Below are 22,943 nucleotides of genomic sequence, written 5' to 3' on the forward strand. Positions count from 1 at the left end.
GCCTCGCTTTGCTGCTCAAGTCCTGTGTTCTAGTTTTTTATTTTTTTTTAATATGTTTTATTGATTATGCTGTTATAGTTGCCCCAATTTCTTTTCCCCTCCACCCAGTGACACCCCCGCCACTCAGTTGTCCCCCCTTTTAGTCCATGCCCATTGGTTGTGCATATAGTTCTTCTCAACCTCTTCCTGTCTACTCCATTCCCTCCTACTATGCTTCTTAATTCCTGCATCATCTCCCCCCCCCGTTTTCCCCTTCCCTCTCTTCGCTGACCTCCCCACAATATGTTCCCCATACCTATAATTCTTTTCCCACTCCTGTTGCCTACTTAGTTTGCCTCTGTTTCAGTTTCCTAGCTTCTGCTGTTGGTTGTTGTGATACAGTTTTCATTTTAATGTTCATAGTTTTGATCATCCTTCTTCTAAACAAGTCCCTTTAACATCTCATATAACAGTGGTTTGGATCTGATGAACTCCTTCAGTTTTACTTTGTCCTGGAAGCACGTTCTCTGCCCTTCTATACTGAATGACAGCTTTGCTGGATAGAGTAATCGCGGTTGTAGGTTTTTGCTTTTCATTACTTTGAATATTACTTGCCAGTCCCTTCTTGCCTGCAGAGTTTCTTTTGAGAAATCAGCTGACAGTCTTATTGGGACCCCTTTGTACATAATTCTTTTCTTCTCTCTTGCTGCTTTTAAGACTCTCTCTTTATCTTTAATTTTTGACATTTTGATTATAATGTGTCTTGGAGTTGTTCTCCCTGCGTCTGGTTTTTCTGGAACTCTCTGTGCTTCCTGGACCTGTAAGTCTATTTCCTTCCCCAAGTTAGGGAAGCTCCGCTTCATTATTTTTTCACATAATTTTTCAATTTCTAGTTCTTCTTCTTCACCTTCTGGCAACCCTATAATTCTAATGTTTGTTCGCTTATAGCTGTCCCAGAGGTTTCTGAGCCTCTCCTCATTTTCCTCACTTCTTGTTTCCTCTTTCTGCACTGGTTGATTGTTTGTTCTTTCCCTATGTTCTGATTTGTTGATTTGACCTCCGGTTTTTGTTTCCTCACCACTTGTCTCGTATGTGTTTTCGTTAATTTCAGCAGGACTAGCCTTCATTCCTTCCCCATCTTGTTCAATATCTTTTGTTAATTCTGTAAGCTGCCTTATGACTATAGCTCTGAACTGAGCCTCAGAAAGATTCTCTGTTTGTTCATCGGTTAATTCCCATATTTGCTTTTTTGGTTAGTTGCATGATTGGTATTTCAATCATTATTCCTGCAATCCTGACTGTTTTCGTTTATCTTTCCTTCTTAAGCAGGGCTGTCCCACCTCCTACGCTATCAGGTGCAGGACCCCATGCACTCATCACAACCGGACGACCCTTCTCACCACACTGTGGCGCTTTGTGTGAGGGCGGGGGTCCAGGATGGATTCCTGCTGTCACTCTCCGCTGAGAGACTGTGAGCCTCCTCCTCCGTCCCCACGCCCTCTGGGCCTCACAGTCTGAGGCAATGGGGGTCTGCCTTCCCCAGCGTTAGAATCTCAAGCTGATGGATCTCGACTGCAGCCAGGACTAGTCCCCTTGCGTTTCTCACAGTCCTGCCACTGTCACCGCTGCTGTGGCCAACAGCACAGCTTGACCTCTGTGCCCCAGCCTCGCCCCTCCTACCCGTCCGGACGAGCACTACTTGTTTATAGCTTCATACGTTGGACTTCCATGTAGCTTTATTTTCTGGACCTTCTGGTTATTTCTGGTTTTGCGGTAGTTGTAGTCCTTCTTAGTTGTAGAGGGAGACAGAGAGTGTCAGTCTAAGCCTCCATCTTGGCCAGAAGTTGAACCTATTCCCTGTGTCCTGGTTTTTTATTGTGAGCCATTCTCACACTTTGAAACCAAAGCCTGGGCCAAATGAAATCATAAAAAATTCTTCAATGTGAGTTACTGGGGTGAGAAGTAAAGAGGATAATGGTTTGGATTTACTCCTTTTAAACAAAGTCCCTTCAGGAAGGGAATTATGAGTCAGCTGTTAGCCAATCTGCCAGGAGCATTGTGATCAGAATTCCTAGACAAAAGGTAGTACAAATAGGCAGAAATTATATAATCTACTTATTCCAGCCAAAGAGAATAGAAATATAATCTTTATTAGCACAGAATCTGTTATATTAAACTGCTTTTAAAGGAATGAAAATTTTATTTCAAAATACTTCTTCCATTTGTCAATTTAAACAATGGTGTTCGTTACATAATACCTGGTTAACTAAAGCTATCCAAGGCAAGGAACACCAAAGATAAGCTTTGCCAGGTAAGGCAACAAGAAGAATCTGTTGGGTCAATATTAATATACAAAGTCAATAAGTCATAGAAAAAAAAAACATATCTTGATAGGTGTCAAAAAGCTTTTGATAAAATTTAATATGTAATCCTGATAAAAGTGTTAGTAAATAAATTATAACTGAAAGAATATCTCCCTTCATGGTAAGAAATATCCAATCAACAGTCAGAATTGTTCTAATGTTATAAATGTCTGCCCACCCAGGCCAGCGAGATGTCAAGCAGGGCACTGTAACCATGTAACTACAGTGTTTGGGATGGTCTAGATAATTCAGTAAGGTGAGGAGAGTAATAAGTATAAGCTACTGAAAGTCACTAAAATTGTCATTGTTTGAAGATTATATATTACTTTTCTAGAAATTAATAAACCTAAATTATCAGTTAATAAAAGTTTAGTAAGGAAGTTAAATTTAAACTAACTCATAAAAAATCCAATAATAAGCAGCTAGAAATATCTTTGGGATAAAGAGCACCACCACTCATAGAAGCAACAGGCAAACAATTCCTAATCTTGGATGCTGGGACTTCTGGCCAAGATGGAGGTGTATATACACGCGCTGCTTTTCCTCACACATAAGAAGAAATTTACAACCACTTCAAAACAAAACAAAATGAAAACAACCAAAAACCCAGAAAACCCAAAAAATCAAAACGACAGGGAAGTTCAGCAAGAATTAAAGAAGAAATAATCAACCAGAAAAGTAGGAGGGGCAGAGCCAGGACGGAGAGAAAGAGGAGAGGAGCAGAGCTGCGCGGCGGTGCTTCTCGGCAGCACAGCTACAGGCCGCGCCGCTTGCGGGAGAGCAGCGGGTGGGTGCAGCTAGCAGCAGCCCTGACAAAAAACAGTCATAGTGATTAAACCCGAGAAATGATTCAAGCCCCAAACTAGACTACACAGCTTGTAGTTCCAAGGCCTGGGAAAACAGAGCTGCATTACTTCTGACTGTGAAAGCAAGTGGGGGCAGGGGCGCAGGAAAAAGCTGTAGGGCATGTAAAAGGAGGCAGCCTGCTTAGTACGGAAAGGGGAAGAGGCGCCTGGAAAAGTTGCAGCAACCGGCACTTTTCCCTCTCAGACCCCTCCCCCACATACAGCGCCCAAACACGGTGAAACGGTCGCCAGCATTAATGAATACCTAGGCTCCGCCCCCTATAACATAAGAAGTGCCACAGCCCTTACCCAAATCACAGAGGCAAACACAGAAAGATGAGGAGACAGAGAAGTATGACCCAGAAGCGGGGGCAGATCAAGGTCCCAGTGGCACAACTAAGCAACAAGCAGCATGCCTAATGGATGAGGAGACAGATGGATGCTCACAACTCTGACAACAAAGATTAAACAGGACAGGGAAAGAATGAAGGCTATCCTGGCCGAAATGAAGGGAAATCCATATGAAACAAGCGGTGAAGGAAAGGAAACCAGGATTTAAGTCAACAAATTGGAACATAATGAAGAAACAGTCAACCAGTACAGAAGGAGGAAATGAGAATTTTTAAAAAATGAGGAGAGGCTTAGGAACCTCTGGGACAGCTATAAACATGCCAACATCTGAATCATAGGGGTGCCAGAAGGTGAAGAGGGACAGCAAGAAAAATTATGTGAAAAAATAATGAAGGAAAACTTCCCTAATTTGGGGAAGGAAATGGACATACGGGTCCAGGAAGCACAGAGAGTCCCAAACAAACTAGACCCAGGGAGGACCACACCAAGACACATCATAATCAAAATGCCAAAGGTTAAGGATAAAGAGAGAATCTTAAAATCAGCAAGAGAGAAGAGGAGAATTACTTACAAAGGAGTACCTATAAGACTGTCAGTTGATTTCTCAAAAGAAACTTTGCAGGCAAATTCAAAGTGATGAAAAGCAAGGACCTACAACCAAGATTACTCTATCCAGCAAAGCTATCATTCAGAATGGAAGGGCAGATAAAGTGCTTCCCAGACAAAGTAAAGCTGAAGGAGTCCATCATCACCAAGCCATTATCATATGAAATGTTAAAGGGACTTATTTAAGAAAAAGGATAACAAAACTATGAACATTAAAGTGAAAACAGTATCACAACTATCAACAGACGCTAGGGAATGGAACAAAGGTAAACTAAGCAGACAACTAGAGTGGGAACAGAATCATAGGTATGGCGAGCATGTCGGGGGAGGGCAGCTGGGAGGGGGAAGGGGAGAGGGAGGGAAATGGTGCAGGAATTAAGAAGCATGGTAGGAGGGTGGGGAATAGACAGGGGGATGTTGAGAAGAGCTTTATGCACAACCTATGGACAAAGACTAAGGGTGTGGGACTGCTGGAGGGAGGGGGGGTCACTGTGTGGCGGGGAGCAAAGGGAAAAGAAATTGGGACAACTGTAACAGCATAATCAATAAAACATACAAAAAAAAGGTTCTTAATCTTAAATATTTAAAAATCTATATATTCTATGACATACATAAATATTATATATAAAATTATTTGACTACACAAATTACATAAATATATATTTCTATATAACATGTAATCTTTTTACAGATGGTACTTAAATACTCTGAAGAAGAAAAGTAGGCAAAAGCACTAGACAGGTGATTCACAGAAGAAATATGGATGGCTAACAAACAAAAAATGTTTATTTTCATTAACTGCCAAAAAATGCAAATTAAAGCATTTTGGCCTATCAAATTAACTTTTAAATTTAAATTGTATCACCCTATTGGAAAGGACTTGGGTAAATGGGCATACTTACACATTGCTAGTTCTGTAGAAACACAACCTATCTGGAGGGAAAATTTACTAAATAAATATTCAAATTTCTAGGACTTCTATCTCAAGAACCCTATAAAGAAATTCTTATGAAAATCAAAACATATTTATAATAGTGAAAAGTTGGGAATTAGTTGATTGAATCATGGTGCATCCAAGCAATCAAATATTATGTAGCCATGAAGAATCATGTTTTCAAGACTAAGAAATGACTTGGTATAATGTTTCTGATGTAATGCTACATGACAAAATAACAGGAACAAAGCACTCTATATGTTATAATCTCAAACTTCAGACACTGTTCATTGCCATGAGCCAATCCACAGCAGGGGCTGGAAAAGCTAAACGCTCATTTTGCTAATCTTGGCATGTTAGGATGGCCACATTACACTCACTGTTCTTTCTGGTCAATGAGGCAGAAGTAGACATCTTCTGGAGATGAGGGAGGTAGAGAGCTATATAATAAAGTTTATGCTTTCCTTGTATATAAAATGAGCAGATGAAGCTGGTCTTCCTTGAATGAAAACAGAGCTGCAGCAGCCATTCTGCAAATGTGAGGGAGAGGCTAAGGGAACTGCAAAGATGTTGACGCTGCCACTTGGGAGTTGCGGGCCAATGCTAGCACTGCCTGTTTCTGGATTTCTTATTTAGTGAAAAAAAAAAACCCTGTTATGGGGGCCATTATACCTAGATTTTCTGTTACATGCATCTGAATGCTGATATAATATATATGCTTAGTAAAAACTCCAAAATAATCATTATTAAATGATTATTTTTAATTAACTTCATTTGGGTGACATTGGTTTGTAATATCATATATAAGTTTCAGGTGTATATTTTTATATGCCATTGGTAAACTTTATTGTATGCTCACCACCCAGACTCTAGTCTCCTTCTGTCATTATATATTTGACCCCCTTTACCCTCTTCATCCTCTCCCACCCCTTCCCCTCTGGTAACTAGCATTCTGTTGTCTATAACGTTTTTTTTGAGTCGTAAAATTATGTTGGTTTTTATTTTGCTCTTTATAGTTAAATTTTTAATAATATATAATTTGGAAAAAATAAAAACTCAGATGTCAGACGTATGGCACGAACATTTAATCTGCATGACACAGTCCCAGGCTAGGAGTCAGAAGACCAACGAGTGGTCCTGTTCTCTGATAGTTATAACCTTGGCTATTGGCCCCAACTAAACTCAGTTTCCTCATGTATAAAAAGGAAAACAGGGATTCATGAGTTTTTTGAGTACGTGCTCCAGACCACTTTGGCGATCTGGTGAAGTCAGTGGACTGTTTCTTAGAACAATGTTTTTTTTTTAATCACACAAAATACATAATATTACAAAGGAAGCCAATTATACTAAAATGGTTTATTATAATATTAAAATACCAATTTGTGAACTAATAATATACATGCTTCCTTATTAACATACTCAATAGAAAGATCTAGGAGTAGGAATAGTAACTACCATAATTCTGAGGTAGTGAGGAGCATAAGTGACAGCTCAGATGTCTGAAAGAACTAGTGATATGAAAATATCTGTGATTTCTATTGGTCTAATACAACTGTGTGCTGATGCCTCCATTCGTGGTTGAAGGAAAAGATAAATTTCAATTAGAGGTCAGTGAAAACCCATGCATTCTCTTGAGGACCCTTTGGTAGGTCTGTGAACCCCAGAATAAGTCCCTGCTATTAGATGCTTATGAAGACCTTTTCCAACTTTTAGTTTATAAGCCCATTAGAAATTAGGATCTTTCACCTAAATTTCAGTGTTATCTATTCAGTGAATGTTAAACGACTGAGTTTTTATAGTTATTTCCGAAAGAAAACAATCTAGGTGATTAGTCCACATGTTTCTTTGGTGAGGGTCATTCCTTATATTTAATATAGGTAGAAAGCAAAGAAAAGGGAATTTAATTTTTAATATTAAAGAGGTAAAAAAATGAAAATATACATTCAGGGAAGCATAACCTTTTAAACAAAAATACACAATTTTTTAACATCCAGCAAGATAAACAGTGAAGTAAGTCCCTGGCTCTTTAGCAAACACCCTCTTACTCCCGAGGCTACTGCCTTTCTACAGTCCTTGTTTCATGTTCTGCTCATTATGCAAACCTTTCTAAAACATCTATTATTCTAGTACCATCTCACCTGCAAAGAGAGGCTCCCACACCCACCATGTGCACACAGAAGATGAGAAGGGTGTGGTCATTTGCTTAAAACAGCTGGCCACACAGCATCTTGCCTTTATTGTTGTTCCAAACAACAGACAATCCATGCGTCTTACAATCTTCAACCAGTTCTTGCTACCAATGAGTGAAAACCCTTCCTGAAACAAAACAATTAAGCAAAATTAGCAATAGAAGAAAAAAGGGGTGTGAAGAACAGCTGTAGTGCAGCAAGCAGCACAGATATTTATTCTGTAGCTTATGCACAGAGGTAACTCAGTGCCACCACTGCCCAGGCGACCCTCTGGTGAGTCCGGTGTCTTAGTGCTCTTCCTGCACCAGCAACATGAAGAGTCTCACCTTTTTTCCTTTTTTTAATCTTTGCATATTGAAAAACACCAAACTGTTAAAGACAGTAATGTCTATAGTCATATTTGCTATATTCTTCTAAGCCTCTAGGATTTGCCAAAATATGAGTTTATATTCCTAAAAGCCAAGGATTTCCATTATACTAATTTGTTAACTTATCTGCACATCCCTAACTACATAGTGAGATTTCTCTTCATGAAAATCTTATTTTCAGATTCCTGTAAATGGAAAAATTGAAGCAATTTCTTCTTAGATGCTGAATGTTTAGTTCTTCACTTCAATCTGAAAAAAAAGGCAAAGAGGGCAGTAGAGAGCACACAAGTCTCAAAAGAGAGATAACAGTTGAATCTTAAAGGTAAAAAAATGAACTTTTTCTACAGCTTATTAATGAAGTAAATAGAATTGACTGTCTAATGATTACAGCAGCTCATGAACTCCAATTTTGTTGTCAGTGGATTCCCTCAGTTAAGCAGCCCATTAAGTTAGAATGTTAAAAGTTTAGCATTCAGTAAAATGATTCCAGGGAACTGATAAACTGACCGCATGTAAAACCTGCATGCATGCTGCCTTTCTGCCTTGTAATGTCAGCCACCCAGACAGGGAAGGTGGCTGTAGGACCTCAAGAAATCTCTGTCTTGGGAAACAAAAGAAAATGTCCCTTATCCTTTGGAACCCTGACATATCATATTCCTAAATAGGAATATGATGAAACTTTCATAGAAATTTACAGCCCAGGAAAAGTGTAGGTTAATTCCTTGACATTTTCGTTAAAGAGTTAATTCTAAAATGTTGATTTGAAGAGTTTTAACCATCAATAGTTGATTTTGTTTTTTATTTTTTAAACAGAAAATAAAGTTAGGCAAACCATTTGTAATTTCTTTTTCAAACTCTCTTGGAATTGGCAAAGAGAGCGTTGTTCATTATTATATCCAAAAACACACAGATGTTGTTTAAAATGGCAGTAGTTGGGGAAAGCGGCACTCAGATGCATTGCTGGCGGGAGTGGGGACTGGCACCTCTTGTGGAGGGCAACTGAGCAATATCAAAAGTACAAGTCCATTTGCTCTTTCCTACAGCAACCGCAGTACTGGAATTCATTTCACAGATCAACTTGTACACGTATGCAGTGATGCATGGACAAGGTTACACATTTCTGCATTTTTAATGGCAGAAGACTGAAAACAACAAGTATCATCAACAGTGGACTGGTTAAATAAAGTATGGTACTCTATGCATTGGAATATCATAAAACTGCACAAAATAATGGGTGCACTGTATCAGTGCTGTCCAGTAGAAATATAATTTGAATCACATATGTAATTTTAAATTTTCTAGTAGCTACATTTTAAAAACAAGAAATTGATAAATTTTTAATATTTTATTTAACTTAATATATCAAACGTTATTATTTCAACATGTAAACAATGTAAACCATTATTAATAAAATAGTACAAAAAGAGAATGTAAACTCTTTGAAATCCAGTGTGTATTTTATTACTTTTAAATTTTATTTTAGTTTTGATTTTGAGAGGAAGAGGGAGAGAGAAAGAGAGGAAGAGAAACATCAATGTGTGTGGTTGCCACTCACATGCCCCCAACCAGGTTCCTGGCCCGCAACCCAGGCATGTGCCCTGACTGGGAATCGAACCAGCGACCCTTTGGTTCTCAGGCTGGCACTCAATCCACTGAGCCATACCAGCCAGTGCCGTATGCCTTTTTATATTGCTTTGAGTTTTGAATCACATAAGCCTCTTCAGCATATGTACAGGAATATTTGTACAAACAAGGATACCCATTCCAATATGGCACAAATTCAGGGAAGAGGTGGAAGCAGGACCCAAACAGATGCTAAGTCTATGGGAACTCAGTACTATCTTCCCAACTTTTCTGTACATATAAAACTATTCTAAAATAAAAATTTATTAAGAAGAAAAAGAAACAATCAGCTCTTGGACCTGGACTGATCTTACCTCTTCCTATGCCTAGTCCAGTTTGGGTCCCAGGGGCCTTCCCCACGTGGCGGTTCTGCAGCTCTCTCCATGGGAACCTTCCCAATTGGAGCTGCACTGCTTGCCGACACACATTGCCATTCTGCATGCTGTTGCCTCAGTAAATGGTGTCATGCCTGAGTCCTTTTTTCCTACTCCTCCCCCAACATCAGTCATCCCCAAGAGCTAGCTGTCCACAGACAGCTTCTTCATCTGACCCTTCTCCCCTTTTACATTGCCATTGCCACATCAGGCTGCCACCAGTTCTCCCAGAGTTACAGCAATATCCTCCTAACTGGTCCCCCTTCCTCAGGCCATTTCTCAATCTATCTGTGCTACTGTCTTTGGAAAACAAAAATGTGATGCAGTGACTCCCTTTCAATGCAGTCATCCCATCATCCCCTCATCCACACCCCATCCCACCCCACCCCGACCCCATAGCAAGAAACAACAGCAGGATGAAGTGGAAATGCCTCAGGGCATGGATGTCTCTAAATTTGGCTCCTGCCTTTCATCATGGATTATTTCCTTCAGCTCTTGTACAAACGAAGATACTAGAGCCACATGGAATTCTATTACAGCCACTTGGAACTCTCTGCAGTTCTGCAAATGTCATGCTCCTCACAACTTGATTTCATGGTGCAGCTAGTTCCTGAAATGGCCTTCTTTGTCACTTGTCTTTTAAAAGCCAGCTCTATCTCAACCATTCCCCACAGAAAAAGGTGGTTGATTTCTCGGAAGTCTCAGGATCTATTGTACTTATCACTATCATAACGTTATACGTCTTCCTCCCCAACTGAAACAGGGAGGACTCCCTGGGCAGTGAGGCAGGTTCTACAATGTGTCTTATTACCCAGCAACTACAGCATTCCCTCACTTACTGTGGGTATTATGTTCCAGACCCCCCTGTGAAGTAGGAACCTTACATTTATTCAGCACTCTTAAACCTACATAACTTTAACAACACATGTATACTGTACTGCAAAATCCCGCAATATAGTTAAAAGGCCGCAATAAATAATTAAATACAATATTTTTAACATCCTGCAATACAGTGAGGCCGCGATAAGTGAACCGCAATATAGCGAGGGGCTGCTGTATCCTAAAATGTAGCCACCCAGGTTAAGACTCTGTCCAGAGCCAGGTGGGGAGCGGCTGTGGCCTTCCTCCCTGCATCACCTCTAACTTGAGCCACTTCTCACCTCTTCATCAACTTGTCCAAACCATTTCGCCCCAGACTTCATACATCTCTCTGCCTCTATGTCCTGATTTCTGGATCAACTAGCCTCTAATCGATGTTCATTTTACCCCTAATCTCAATTGGGACACCCTGTTACACTTTTCCCATAGCACTCAACTTTCTTCTTTCATGGCATTTCTCTCTCCCCCCCCCCCCTCTCTCTGTTTCATTTACTTAATATCTAGGGACTATGTCTGTTTTTCTCACTACTGTATATATGAGTATAGTGCCTGTCATGGTGTTTGACACAAGTTTTATTGAGAAAATGAACTAAAGAATGAAGCTCTTAAAATTCATTAATAATATTTCATGCCAGCATCATTTCTTGGGGGCAGTGTGGTCCACCAATTTACTGCCTGTCAATGATGGGGAACATCTTACTTTTATTTGATTTACACCAATCATGTAGAAAGAGTTTTTTCATTCTTATGTTTTGGGATTTAGTAAAGATGGCTGTGTACCTAACCACCTGTCATTCATATATTCCTAGGTTTTAATAACTGATCTCCCTATCTTTGAAAACCTACTTCTTTGAATCTCCTTTAAGCCTTCTTCATCTGGTAAATTCAGTTTAGCTCACCTAATAGCCTTTCCTGACTTAGTTAAGTGACCTGCTCTGAGCTCCTAACAAAATGCTGTGCTGCCACCACTAACACCCTCACTGACCTTCATGAGCTCCCGCCATAGCTGGCCAGGACTCTGACCCAGGGAAGTATACCTCAGAGTCACCCAGTGAGCTTCCTCCTTTGGTGCTTAGGATACTGGTCCCCCATCCAGTCAAAAATCACTGCCATGAGATGCTACCATGAACTGATGGAAGTCTGTCATATTCTTTGGAAGTGCTGGAGTGGAAAAATGGTTGGGAACTGAGAGAGCAGAGCACTCTAGGGAATACCAAGTTACCATCAGACAGGAGAACAAAAGCCAGTACCAAGAAACCATGTCCAGGACAGAGTGATGTGGAAGCTAAGTGGGGAGACTTTCAAGCAGAGGTGGTCAGAATGGGGTAAAACTAAGTGCTAAAAAGTCTGCACTGAATTCAGCAGTCAGGAGGTGCACACACTGCAATGCCTATGTGTGTGTGTCTGTCACACGACCCCTCACTCTTTCCTGCTCCCGCTTTACTGCAAACTCCACAAGAGCAAGAACTGTTTTCATCTTTGTATTGGGTTGACCAAAAAGTCTGTTACGTTTTTTTCCATAAAAGATACATTTTTCATTATCACCAATAACTTTATTGATTTGGATATTTGAGTATGTCGGCTCTCTCCTGCTGTTGGCTTCTAGTCGGTAGAGGCCAGGGGGTCCTGCTAAACATCTTCCAATGCATCAGGCATCCCACAGCAAACAATTATTTGGCCAAAATGTCAATAGTAGCAAGAAACCTTGCAAACCACCTTTGACACGTTCAATCAGTCACAGCACCTTCTCCATATACCACACAAATCTTTTTTTGTTTCAGTTGCGTTTGTACCATTCTTAAAATAATAAAGCATAATACACCGAAAATGTTGCATATCTTCTTCCATCTTTAATATTAAAATGGCTTCACAAAAATTCACCAATTTTGATAACTTTTGGTATGACAGCTGTCATGATACAATCTGACAAAATCGTTTCGAATGAAATTAAAGACAACTAAGGATGCCCAGAACCATCATATGGAAAAAACCTAATGGACTTTTTGACCAACCCAATATCTTGCATGTCTGTTCAATAATTAAAGAGTGCCGATATCTGACACCGCCAATCCCCTCCCCCCTGCCCCCTTCCTCCGATCACACTGATCCATCCTCTCATGCTGTCTGCCTCTGGCACAGTCTCCCTGAGGTGCAGCAGTGGCCAGAGTGCCATCTGATTCCAAGGTGAGGTGCCACACCACACTTTTATATAAAGACAGCTTCAAACTTCCGGTTTTCAAGTATTACAAATTACAAAGTTCAATTCTACATTTTAGCTATCCATGTTCTCTGTGGCTTCTGTTTTCATAAATAATTAAGAGTTATCATCAAGAGACAGGACCAAGATGGCCGCGGAGTAGGGACAGTGTTCTCAGCTCGCTCCTGTTAAGGAGACAATCCAGGAACAAAGGCGGGGAGGAATGACTGAGTGAGTGTGAACATCTGATAACGTGAATGGGGAGGAGATCGTGGGAGCAGCGTGGAGGGGGGTGGAGGGGTTTATCACAAACTACAGGCTGAGTCATTCGGAGACTCCGTGCGTTTGCAGTATCAAGCCGGAGAGCTCACTAGCCGGGAGTGAATTCTTGTAGGGAGTTAGGGAGAGGATTTGGCCGAAAAAGCCAGAGGAGGGAGAGAACAGTGAACAATCAGGACTGGGAGAAACTGTGTGATCTGAGTCTAGAGAGAAACATCCTCAGCTGCAACCTCCGACCGAAAGCTCGGCACTCCGGGCGAGCCCAGCACTAGCGCTAGGGCCCTACAGAACAAAGGAGCAGTTTTGGGGCAAGGAGAACGGCAGCACAGAAAAGCTGCTGCGGAACTCCGGACCGGGAGAGAACTGCGTTCTTGAAACCAGTGTTTGCTCTTTAGTTGCGCTAGAATCCCACAGAACAAAAGGCCGGTCTGGGGCTAGGAGGGAAATAGGACGCGCAGGGTATATAAGTAGGGAAGGACGCGCAGGGTATATAAGTAGGGAAGAGAGCGGAGGCGGAGGTTCTGGAGGGGAGACGGTTTTAGGGCAGGGAGAAGGGGCCGCAGGGAAGGGCTGCTGTGGAGCTCCAGACTGGCAGAGAGCTCCGGGATAGGAGAGTGCTGTGCTGACCGACCACACTAGAATCCTACAGAACAAAGGGACGGTGCTGTGGCGGGAAGAAAGAGTGAGCAGGCCGATAGACAGGGAAGCCAGCGGAAGCTGTAGCTCGGAATAGAGAAAGTTTTGGGGCAAGGAGAAAAGCACACGCAGGAAAGCCACTGCAAAGCTCCAGACTGGGGAGAGACCCTGGGCAGGGAAGGGGCACTGGGCCCGGCACTTTGACCCACTGTGCCAGAGTCCTGCAGAACAAAAGGACGATCTTGAGACAGGGAGAGAGATACGGTGCGCAGGCATATAGACAGGGAAGAGAGCAGAAGCTGTAGCCTGGGAATAGAGACAGGACTGGAGGCAGGGCGGGGATTGCTGGCAGGCACAGACTGGACCAACAGAGGGAAGGAATAGCTGGACAAGCCTGAGGAGGGCTGAGGCTGCCTCAGGAGGGGACAACTAAACGCAGCCCACAGCAGAGCGGTGGTAGGCCCACGAAAAAAAAAGACTAGCAATCCCAGAATCAAGCAGAACCCTCTCACAGCCAGCCAACCAACCAGAAAAGATTAGAAACTCTTGGAATTTTGAATAGGAGCGGACTCAGAAAGGAAGCAAGGAAAAACCAAAAAACAAACAAACCAAAAATACCCAGAGACTGCATAAAAGTTGAATTGAGTTAAAATCCTCATTCTTTTATCTCTCACTCTCTCTCTAACTACCACTACCGGCAGTCCCTTCTTATTCTCTCTCCTTTTCTCCCCTCCTCTTCCCTCCCTTCTTTCCCCTTAGTATGTCTCCCCTTCATCCTATTCTCAGTTAATTTTATAATTTTAAGTTCTCCCCCTTTCTCACCCTCTCCTTTCTCTGTGCTACGCACCTTCAACTTTATTAAATTTCTTTCTTTATTTTGTCCCCCTTCAGTCTACATTCGTTTTTCTTTCATCTCTTGTCCTTATTTTCCTTCTCTCCCTATACATATTCTCTCTCCCTATTCCACTTTATATTCTAATCTCTTAATATTCAAATTATAATTCTAATCTATCCCCCTCTCCCTTTACTCTCCCATTCTTACCCCTTCTCTTTTTCTACCCCATCCCCTCACTTCTTTCTCTACCTCTTGTATTTCTCTCCTTCATCCTATCTTTTGTCAACTCTTCAATTTCAATCCTCCCCTCCCGAATATCTCCTCTTCCTCCTGATTTCCTTCCCTCCTCTGAGCTCTTTTCCTCCCAAATCCTCTTGCCTTCCTATCTCCTATTCCTCTCTCTCTATATTTTCACCCTTTCTCTCTATCTTGCAACTTTATATCATGTTTTAATCTCCTAATCTTTTTTATAATATATAATTTAAAAAAGAATTTTAATCCAGTCCCCTCTCTTCTACCTCCCCTTCTTCTTTCGTTCTCTCTCCTACCCTTCTCTTCTCTACTTTCTCTCTCTCTTTCCTCTCTCCCTTCCTGTCTTGCTATTTTCTACTATGTATTTTTATTCTTAAAAAATTCTCTCTCAATCTGTTTCCTACCTTCTAACCTCCCCAGCCCTCTCAATTTCTGGCTATCTGTCTACCTGGATGTCTGTTGTGTCTACCCTACCTCCCACGCTAATCATATAGTATATACCGATTATATAATCCTAATACTATACACTTCCACTTTCTCACTCCACACTGTAACCCTCCCCTCCTTTTCAAACATACAGTGTAAGTGTTAATTGCTCTCTTACATAACCTTGATCCCAATTGCTAATATTAATACTCTATCAACTTCCAGCTCAAAAATTACCCTTCCTTCATTTAAAACAACTCCTTTCTGTTTCTCCTACGAAATAAGAGTCCCAGTATCTCTACAAGTATATGAACACGGGCTCATTTGCAGCCTATACTGAGATTGTATTTGGGGGAGACATTGGAGGGTGTGGGTTTCTTGCCTGGGTTGTGTAATTATGTTTTAGCAGCACCTTCACAAAAGATCTCAAGACAAGGTGGGCAGAGTGACTCTCAATCAACTAACCAGAGAAAAAGATCCACCAAAAAGTAGCTGAAATACAACCAGACAGATTAAAGAAATATCATCAAGGACAACACAGACGGAGATCCAGGAGGGCGGAGGAGTAAGTGGAAGCTACACTAACCCCCTCCCAGGACCAGCCAGTGCTGACTCAGCCCCAGTACAGCAGACAGACCATCCCCCTCCAAGTGGCGTCATAATAAGGGGAAATAAAAGCCCTGCATACAGGAATTAAGTTGCCACACCCACGGTACTTAAGACTGACGGCCAACCACAGATTGAGTATAGTAACAACTAAAGAAGAGAGACAAAGGCAGTAGATCACTGGAAGTCTCCAATAGGCTGCCTAGGGCCAGTCTGGTACATGATCTGACGCTACCAGAGGCAGAACCAGGAAGAACAGATCATTCTAAGAAGCACCAACAAACAAAAGGAATCACAAAAATGGGGAGACAGAGGAACAACCCCCCATCGAAAGGAAAGGTAGAATCCCTAGAAAGAGTGCTAAATGAAATAGAGGTGAGTGAAATATCAGATACGGAATTTAAAACATGGATTATGGAGAAGCTAAATGAGCTCAGCAGAAACTACAAAGAACTCCAGAAAAACTACAGTGAACTCCAGAAGAACTATAAGGAACTTACTGAGAATTATACCAGCATTAAAAAGGACATGGAAGCTATCAATAAGAGCCAGGAGGAAATGAAGAATACGATCTCTGAATTGAAGAACACAGTAGAAGGAATTAAAAGCAGGCTAGAGGAAGCAGAAGATCGGATCAGCGAGCTGGAGGACAACGTACACAAAAACTCCCAGACAATGCAACAAAATGAAAAAAGACTGAACAAGACTGAAGAGGTTCTAAGACAGCTGCAGGACAACATGAAACGTAATAATATCCGTATCATAGGAATTCCAGAAGGAGAAGAAGAAGAGCAAGGGATAGAAAACCTCTTTGAAAAACTAATGACAGAAAACTTCCCTCACATGAGGAGAAAAAGAGTCACACAAATCCAGGAAGCACAGAGGGTCCCAATGAAGATGAACCCTAACAGGCCCACTTCAAGACACATCATAATTAAAATGCCAACATTCAAAGACAAAGAGAGAATCCTAAAAGCAGCAAGAGAGAAACAACTAATAACATACAAGGGAGCTCCAATAAGGCTATCATCAGATTTCTCAGCAGAAACACTACAAGCCAGAAGGGAATGGCAAAAAATATTCCAAGCAATGAAAAACAAAGGCCTACAACCAAGAATACTCTACCCTGCAAGGCTCTCATTCAAAATGGAAGGCGAAATAAGGAGTTTCTCAGACAAAGGAAGACTAAAAGAATACATCTCCACCAAACCAGCAATGCAAGAGATGCTAAAGGGTCTGCTCTAAGAAGATAAAGAAACAGAGACAGAGAAGAACACGAGTACAAAGGGGAAAAATGACAATGAATAAGTACTTATTAGTAATAACCTTAAACGTAAATGGATTAAAAACTCCAATTAAAAGACATAGGGTAGCAGAATGGATTAGAAAGAATGACCCACATATATGCTGTCTACAAGAGACACACCTTAGAACAAAAGATCTACACAGACTGAAAGTAAAGGGATGGAAAAAAGTATTTCAAGCAAATGGGCATGAAAAAAAAGCCGGGGTAGCAATACTTATATCAGACAAAACAGATTTCACAGCAAAGTCCATAAAAAGAGACAAAGAAGGGCATTTCATAATACTTAAGGGAAAAATCCATCAGGAAGATATAACCCTTATAAATATATATACACCCAACTTAGGAGCACCCAAATATATAAGGAAAATTTTGAAAGACTCCAAGAAAGATATAGACAGCAACACACTCATTGTAGGGGACTTTAACACCCCATTGTCAACAATGGACAGATCTTCAAAGCAAAGAAACACCAAAGATATTGAGGCACTGAACAACACTTTAGATCAAATGGACTTAGTCGATATATATAGAAGTTTTCACCCGAAAGAAGCAAAATATACATATTTCTCAAGTGCACATGGAACATTTTCAAAGATAGACCACATGGTAGGACACAAAACAAGCCTCAATAAATTCAAGAAAATTGAAATTATATCAAGCATCTTCTCAGATCACAATGGCTTAAAATTGGAAATCAACCTCAAGAAAAAAACTCAAAAACATTCAAACTCATGGGGAATGAATAACATGCTATTAAATAATGAATGGGTTAACAATGACATCAAGGAAGAAATCAAAAAGTTCCTGGAAACCAATGATAATGAACACACAACAACCCAAAACCTATGGGATACAGCAAAAGCAGTCTTAAGAGGAAAGTTCATAGCAATACAAGCCTACCTAAAAAAGCTGGAAGAATCTCTAATAAAAAATTTAACCCTACAGCTACAAGAACTAGAGGAAGAACAACAAGCAAAACCCAGATCAAGTAGAAGGAAGGAAATCATCAAGATCAGAGCAGAATTAAATGACATAGAGTCTAAAGTAACAATTCAAAAGATCAACAAAAGTAGGAGCTGGTTCTTTGAAAAGATAAACAAAATTGACAAGCCTTTAGCCAGGCTCATCAAGAAAAAAAGAGAGAGGATCCAAATAAATAAAATCAGAAACGAAAGAGGAGAAATCACAACTGATACAACAGAAATACAAAGAATTATAAGAAATTATTACGAACAACTGTATGGCAAGAAATTTGACAACCTAGAGGAAATGGACAGATTCCTGGAAAACTAGAGTCTTCCCAAACTGAATCAAGAAGAAGCAGAAAGTCTGAATAGACCAATAACAGCTAGTGAAATTGAAGCAGTAATCAAAAAACTCCCAGCACACAAAAGCCCAGGACCGGATGGCTTCACAAGTGAATTCTACAAAACATTTAGGAAAGAACTAACTCCTATCCTCCTCAGACTATTCCAAAAGATACAAGAAGAGGGAAGACTCCCAAACTCGTTCTATGAAGCCGGTATAACCCTAATTCCAAAACCAGGTCAAGACACAACAAAGAAAGAAAACTACAGACCAATATCGCTGATGAACAGAGATGCTAAAATCCTCAACAAAATATTGGCAAACAGGATCCAGCAACACATTAGAAAGATCATACACCATGATCAAGTAGGATTCATCCCAGGGATGCAAGGATGGTTTAATATTCGCAAATCAATAAACGTGATACACCACATAAACAAAATGAAAGACAAAAACCACATGATCATATCAATAGATGCGGAAAAATCATTTGATAAAGTACAACACCCATTTATGATAAAAACTCTCAACAAAATGGGAATAGAGGGAGCATACCTCAACATAATAAAGGCCATATATGAGAAACCTGAAGCCAACATCATACTCAATGGGCAAAAACTGAGAGCATTACCCCTGAGATCAGAAACAAGACAAGGATGTCCGCTCTCTCCACTCCTATTCAACATAGTCTTGGAAGTTCTAGCCACAGCAATCAGACAAGAAAGAGAAATAAAAGGCATCCAAATTGGAAAAGAGGAAGTAAAACTGTCATTATTTGCAGATGACATGATAGTGTACACAGAAAATCCTTTAGACTCCACAAAAAAACTACTCAACCTAATAAGTGAATTTGGCAAAATAGCAGGATACAAAGTCAATATTAAGAAATCGAAGGCATTTTTATACACCAACAATAAAAACTCAGAGATAGAAACTGAAAGAAAAATCCCATTTACCATAGCAACAAGAAAAATAAAATACCTAGGAATAAACTTAACCGAAGAGGTAAAAGACCTGTACACAGAAAACTACATAACACTGACGAAAGAAATTAAAGAAGATACAAATAAATGGAAGCATATACCATGCTCATGGATGGGAAGAATCAACATCATTAAAATGTCCATACTACCCAAAGAAATTTATAGATTCAATGCAATCCCTATTAAAATACCAGCAACATATTTCACAGACCTACAACAAATACTTCAAAAATTTATATGGAACCAAAAAAGAGCCCGAATAGCCACAGCAATTTTGAGGAAGAACACAGTAGGAGGAATCACAATACCTGATATCAAACTATACTACAAGGCCACAGTAGTCAAAACAGTCTGGTACTGGCATAAAAACAGACATATAGATCAATGGAACAGAATAGAGAGCCCAGAAATAAACCCAGGTTCATATGGTCAACTAATATTTGACAAAGGGGGAAAGAACATCAAATGGAGTGAAAAGAGCCTCTTCAACAAATGGTGTTGGGAGAACTGGACAGGGACATGCAAAAAAATGAAACTAGACCACCAGCTCACACCATACACCAGAATAAACTCAAAACGGATCAAAGACTTAAATGTAAGTCGTGATACCATAAAAGTCCTAGAGGAAAAAATAGGCAGGAAAATTTCAGATATCCCACGTAGCAACATTTTCACTGATATATCTCCTAAGGCAAGGGAAATAAAGGAAAGAATAAACAAATGGGACTACATCAAACTAAAAAGTTTCTGCTCAGCTAAAGAAAACATCAGCAAGACGCAAAGGAAACCAACCATATGGGAAAATATATTCGCCAATGACATCTCAGACAAGGGATTGATCTCCAAAATATATAAAGAACTCATACGACTCAACACCAAGAAGACAGACAACCCAATTAAAAAATGGGCAAAGGACCTGAACAAACACTTCTCCAAAGAAGACATACAGAGGGCCCATAGACATATGAAAGTATGCTCAACATCACTAGCCATCAGAGAGATGCAAATAAAAACCACAATGAGATACCACCTCACACCAGTCAGAATGGCCATCATCAACAAATCAACAAACAACTTGTGCTGGAGAGGATGCGGAGAAACGGGAACCCTGGTGCATTGCTGGTGGGAATGCAGACTGGTGCAGCCACTGTGGAAAACAGTTTGGAATTTCCTAAAAAAACTAAAAATGGAACTGCCTTTTGAACCAGCAATTCCATTGCTAGGATTATATCCAAAAAATCCTGAAACACCAATTCAAAAGAACCTATGCACTCCAATGTTCATAGCAGCACTATTTACAATAGCCAAGTGCTGGAAACAACCTAAATGCCCATCTGTAGATGAGTGGATCAAAAAACTGTGGTACATTTACACAATGGAATTCTATGTAGCAGAAAGAAAGAAGGAACTTCTACCATTTGCAACAACATGGATGGAACTAGAGAAAATTATGCTTAGTGAAATAAGCCAGGCAACAAAAGAAAAATACCTCATGCTGTCACCTATTATAGGAAACTAATGAACAACACAAACAAATGAGCAAAATTGAACCAGAGGTATGTAAACAAGAAGTAGACTAACAGTAACAAGGGGGGAGGGGGGGAGGAAGAGAAGGGTGTAAGAAGGGGAAGGGTCAAGTAAAAAAAAAAAAAAATATATATATATATATATATATATATATATATATATATATGAATGACCCACGGACATGGGCAACTGAGTGGAGACTAAATGTGGGGGAAGGGAGCGACAGGGTGCAGGGAAGCAAGAGGGGTAAAAAAGTGAGACAACTGTAATGGAAAAACAAACAAAAAAATTTTTTTAGTGGGGGAAAAATGAAAATATGAAGAATGGAAATGCCAGTTCAGTGAATATTAGGACAAAGATTTTCCTTCACGTTGTATATTTTTCTCCCTATTTGATCCCTCCAGAGTTTGGCATTCTAAACAAGTAAGTAATGACATAAGTTTCTTTGCATAGAACTAATAAGACCAGTTGTTAATAGAGGTTCCTTTTTTTTTTTTTTTTTTTTTTTTGACCAAGTCTTTGACTGGAATGTCAAGCCTAAAGGAAACATACTTGGGCTCAGATTGTTACCAAAAAGCCCTGAGGAACTGGGAATAACTTTCAAAGGTAATAAAAGCCCATAAGATAAAAGGCCTGGTACCATGGTTGGTTGTGCGGTCCACAGCAATCTTTCCAGGGAAGGAACGAAGGTTGTTTTCCTGAAAGATGGCTAGAAGGGACCTTAAGGCACAATGAAAAACCAGAAAGACTTGGAAAGGACAGGTGTATACAGGCAAGGATGAATGCCAGATATGTGGCTCAGCTTCTGTGCCCTGAAGAACAGACTGAGGGTCACCCCAAATATTCCTTGGGTAAGTTCCAGCAAAGCAGAACTAAAGATCATAAGTGATCATTTGCTGCTCTTGTTATGTTTATGCAAACAAACAGGATAAATTAAAAATGGACTTAATGTAGTCCCTTTAAAGACAAGGAGGGTAACCTTAGGGAGAAAAATTATTATTCAAGGAAAATCACAATGATCAGTAGTAGACTATAAAATAGGGCAACTAACCGTCTTAAAAGTTTCTTCTCATTTAAAATATGGTTTCACTTGAAAATTAAACCATGTCTGTGATATCATCAAAGATATTCAAGTTGCAGGCAAATAGAATTTCAAGTGCCTTGCAACTGGATGTCTTCCCAATAAGACAGTCTTACAGATTTAGAGACTTGTTTGTGGGTTATGTTACATAAATTAACACGTGTTTTCTGTTTTCAAAGGACATAAGCCTATGATCGCATTACCTGAGTGATTGTACGCATAAGCCTCACTTAATCCTCTCTGCAGCGCTGCCTCCTGAGACTCAACGGTTTGGCTGAACTAAATGGCTGGGTTGGTGAAGAATGGGGTGGTCTGTGGGCTTCACTTTAAAACTGGTTTCTCTTTTCTATCCTAATGGCTTGGACAGAAAAGGCCCAGAGGTCTGAGAGAGGGGAAACATAAACTATTTCCCTCAGCCCAAACTAAGTATAACGGGCAAAAGGGTTTTGGACAGGTGAGATGTGCCTAGCACACCTTCCTACAAAGGAGCCCTTTTTTTTTTTTTTTTCCTAATATGGAACATTGAAAAATTAATCCCTGCCTTTTGTCATCTAGTGGTTATGGATTGAATGATGTCTTTTAACCCTTTTCGCCAAATCTGTTGCCCCCAGAACACAACAAGGACACCAGCTTGTTAAACCAAGCACGCCGTTGACCGGAGACAGCCAACTGACCTGGAGTCTGCATGATCCTTCCCCATGTGGGAAGGCCACCCTCCCCTCCACACCCCCACTCTTATTAGGGTTTTCTGGACCCAAGGGTAGGTAGGATGATGACCATGTCCAGCTTGAAGCAGCTAGAGGAGCTTGAGACCTTCGCCCATTGTCCTTTACAAGATTACAAAGGGTCCTAATATTTGAGGGGGGGGGGATAGTTAATTTTTACGAACCAGGGGTATGGACTTGGGGGGGATTGCTGGGGGAGGGGAGTGCTGGGTGGAGGGGAGCACGGGGGAGAAAATTGGAACTGTTGTAACAATATAATCAATAAAAAACA

At 40.5% G+C, this 22,943-nt stretch overlaps 1 protein-coding gene across 2 annotated transcripts in view; it reads right to left on the reverse strand.

Moving 5' to 3' along the window:
- The window catches only part of REC114 (REC114 meiotic recombination protein), a 146,507-nt gene that overhangs the window by 23,436 nt on the left and 100,128 nt on the right, over nt 1–22,943 (reverse strand). Inside the window, exon 3 of one of the 2 annotated variants that reach the window (XM_090270037.1) lies at nt 7,311–7,394. The exons of the other annotated variant lie outside the window; for it this stretch is intronic. Within the exon in view, the coding sequence (XP_090126163.1) occupies nt 7,311–7,394 (84 nt within the window). The remainder of the gene's footprint in view (nt 1–7,310; nt 7,395–22,943) is intronic. 2 annotated transcript variants of the gene reach the window in all.

The sequence above is a fragment of the Furipterus horrens genome, unplaced genomic scaffold, assembly GCF_987537825.1.
Source record: "Furipterus horrens unplaced genomic scaffold, mFurHor1.1.pri manual_scaffold_3, whole genome shotgun sequence".
Taxonomy (NCBI): domain Eukaryota; kingdom Metazoa; phylum Chordata; class Mammalia; order Chiroptera; family Furipteridae; genus Furipterus; species Furipterus horrens.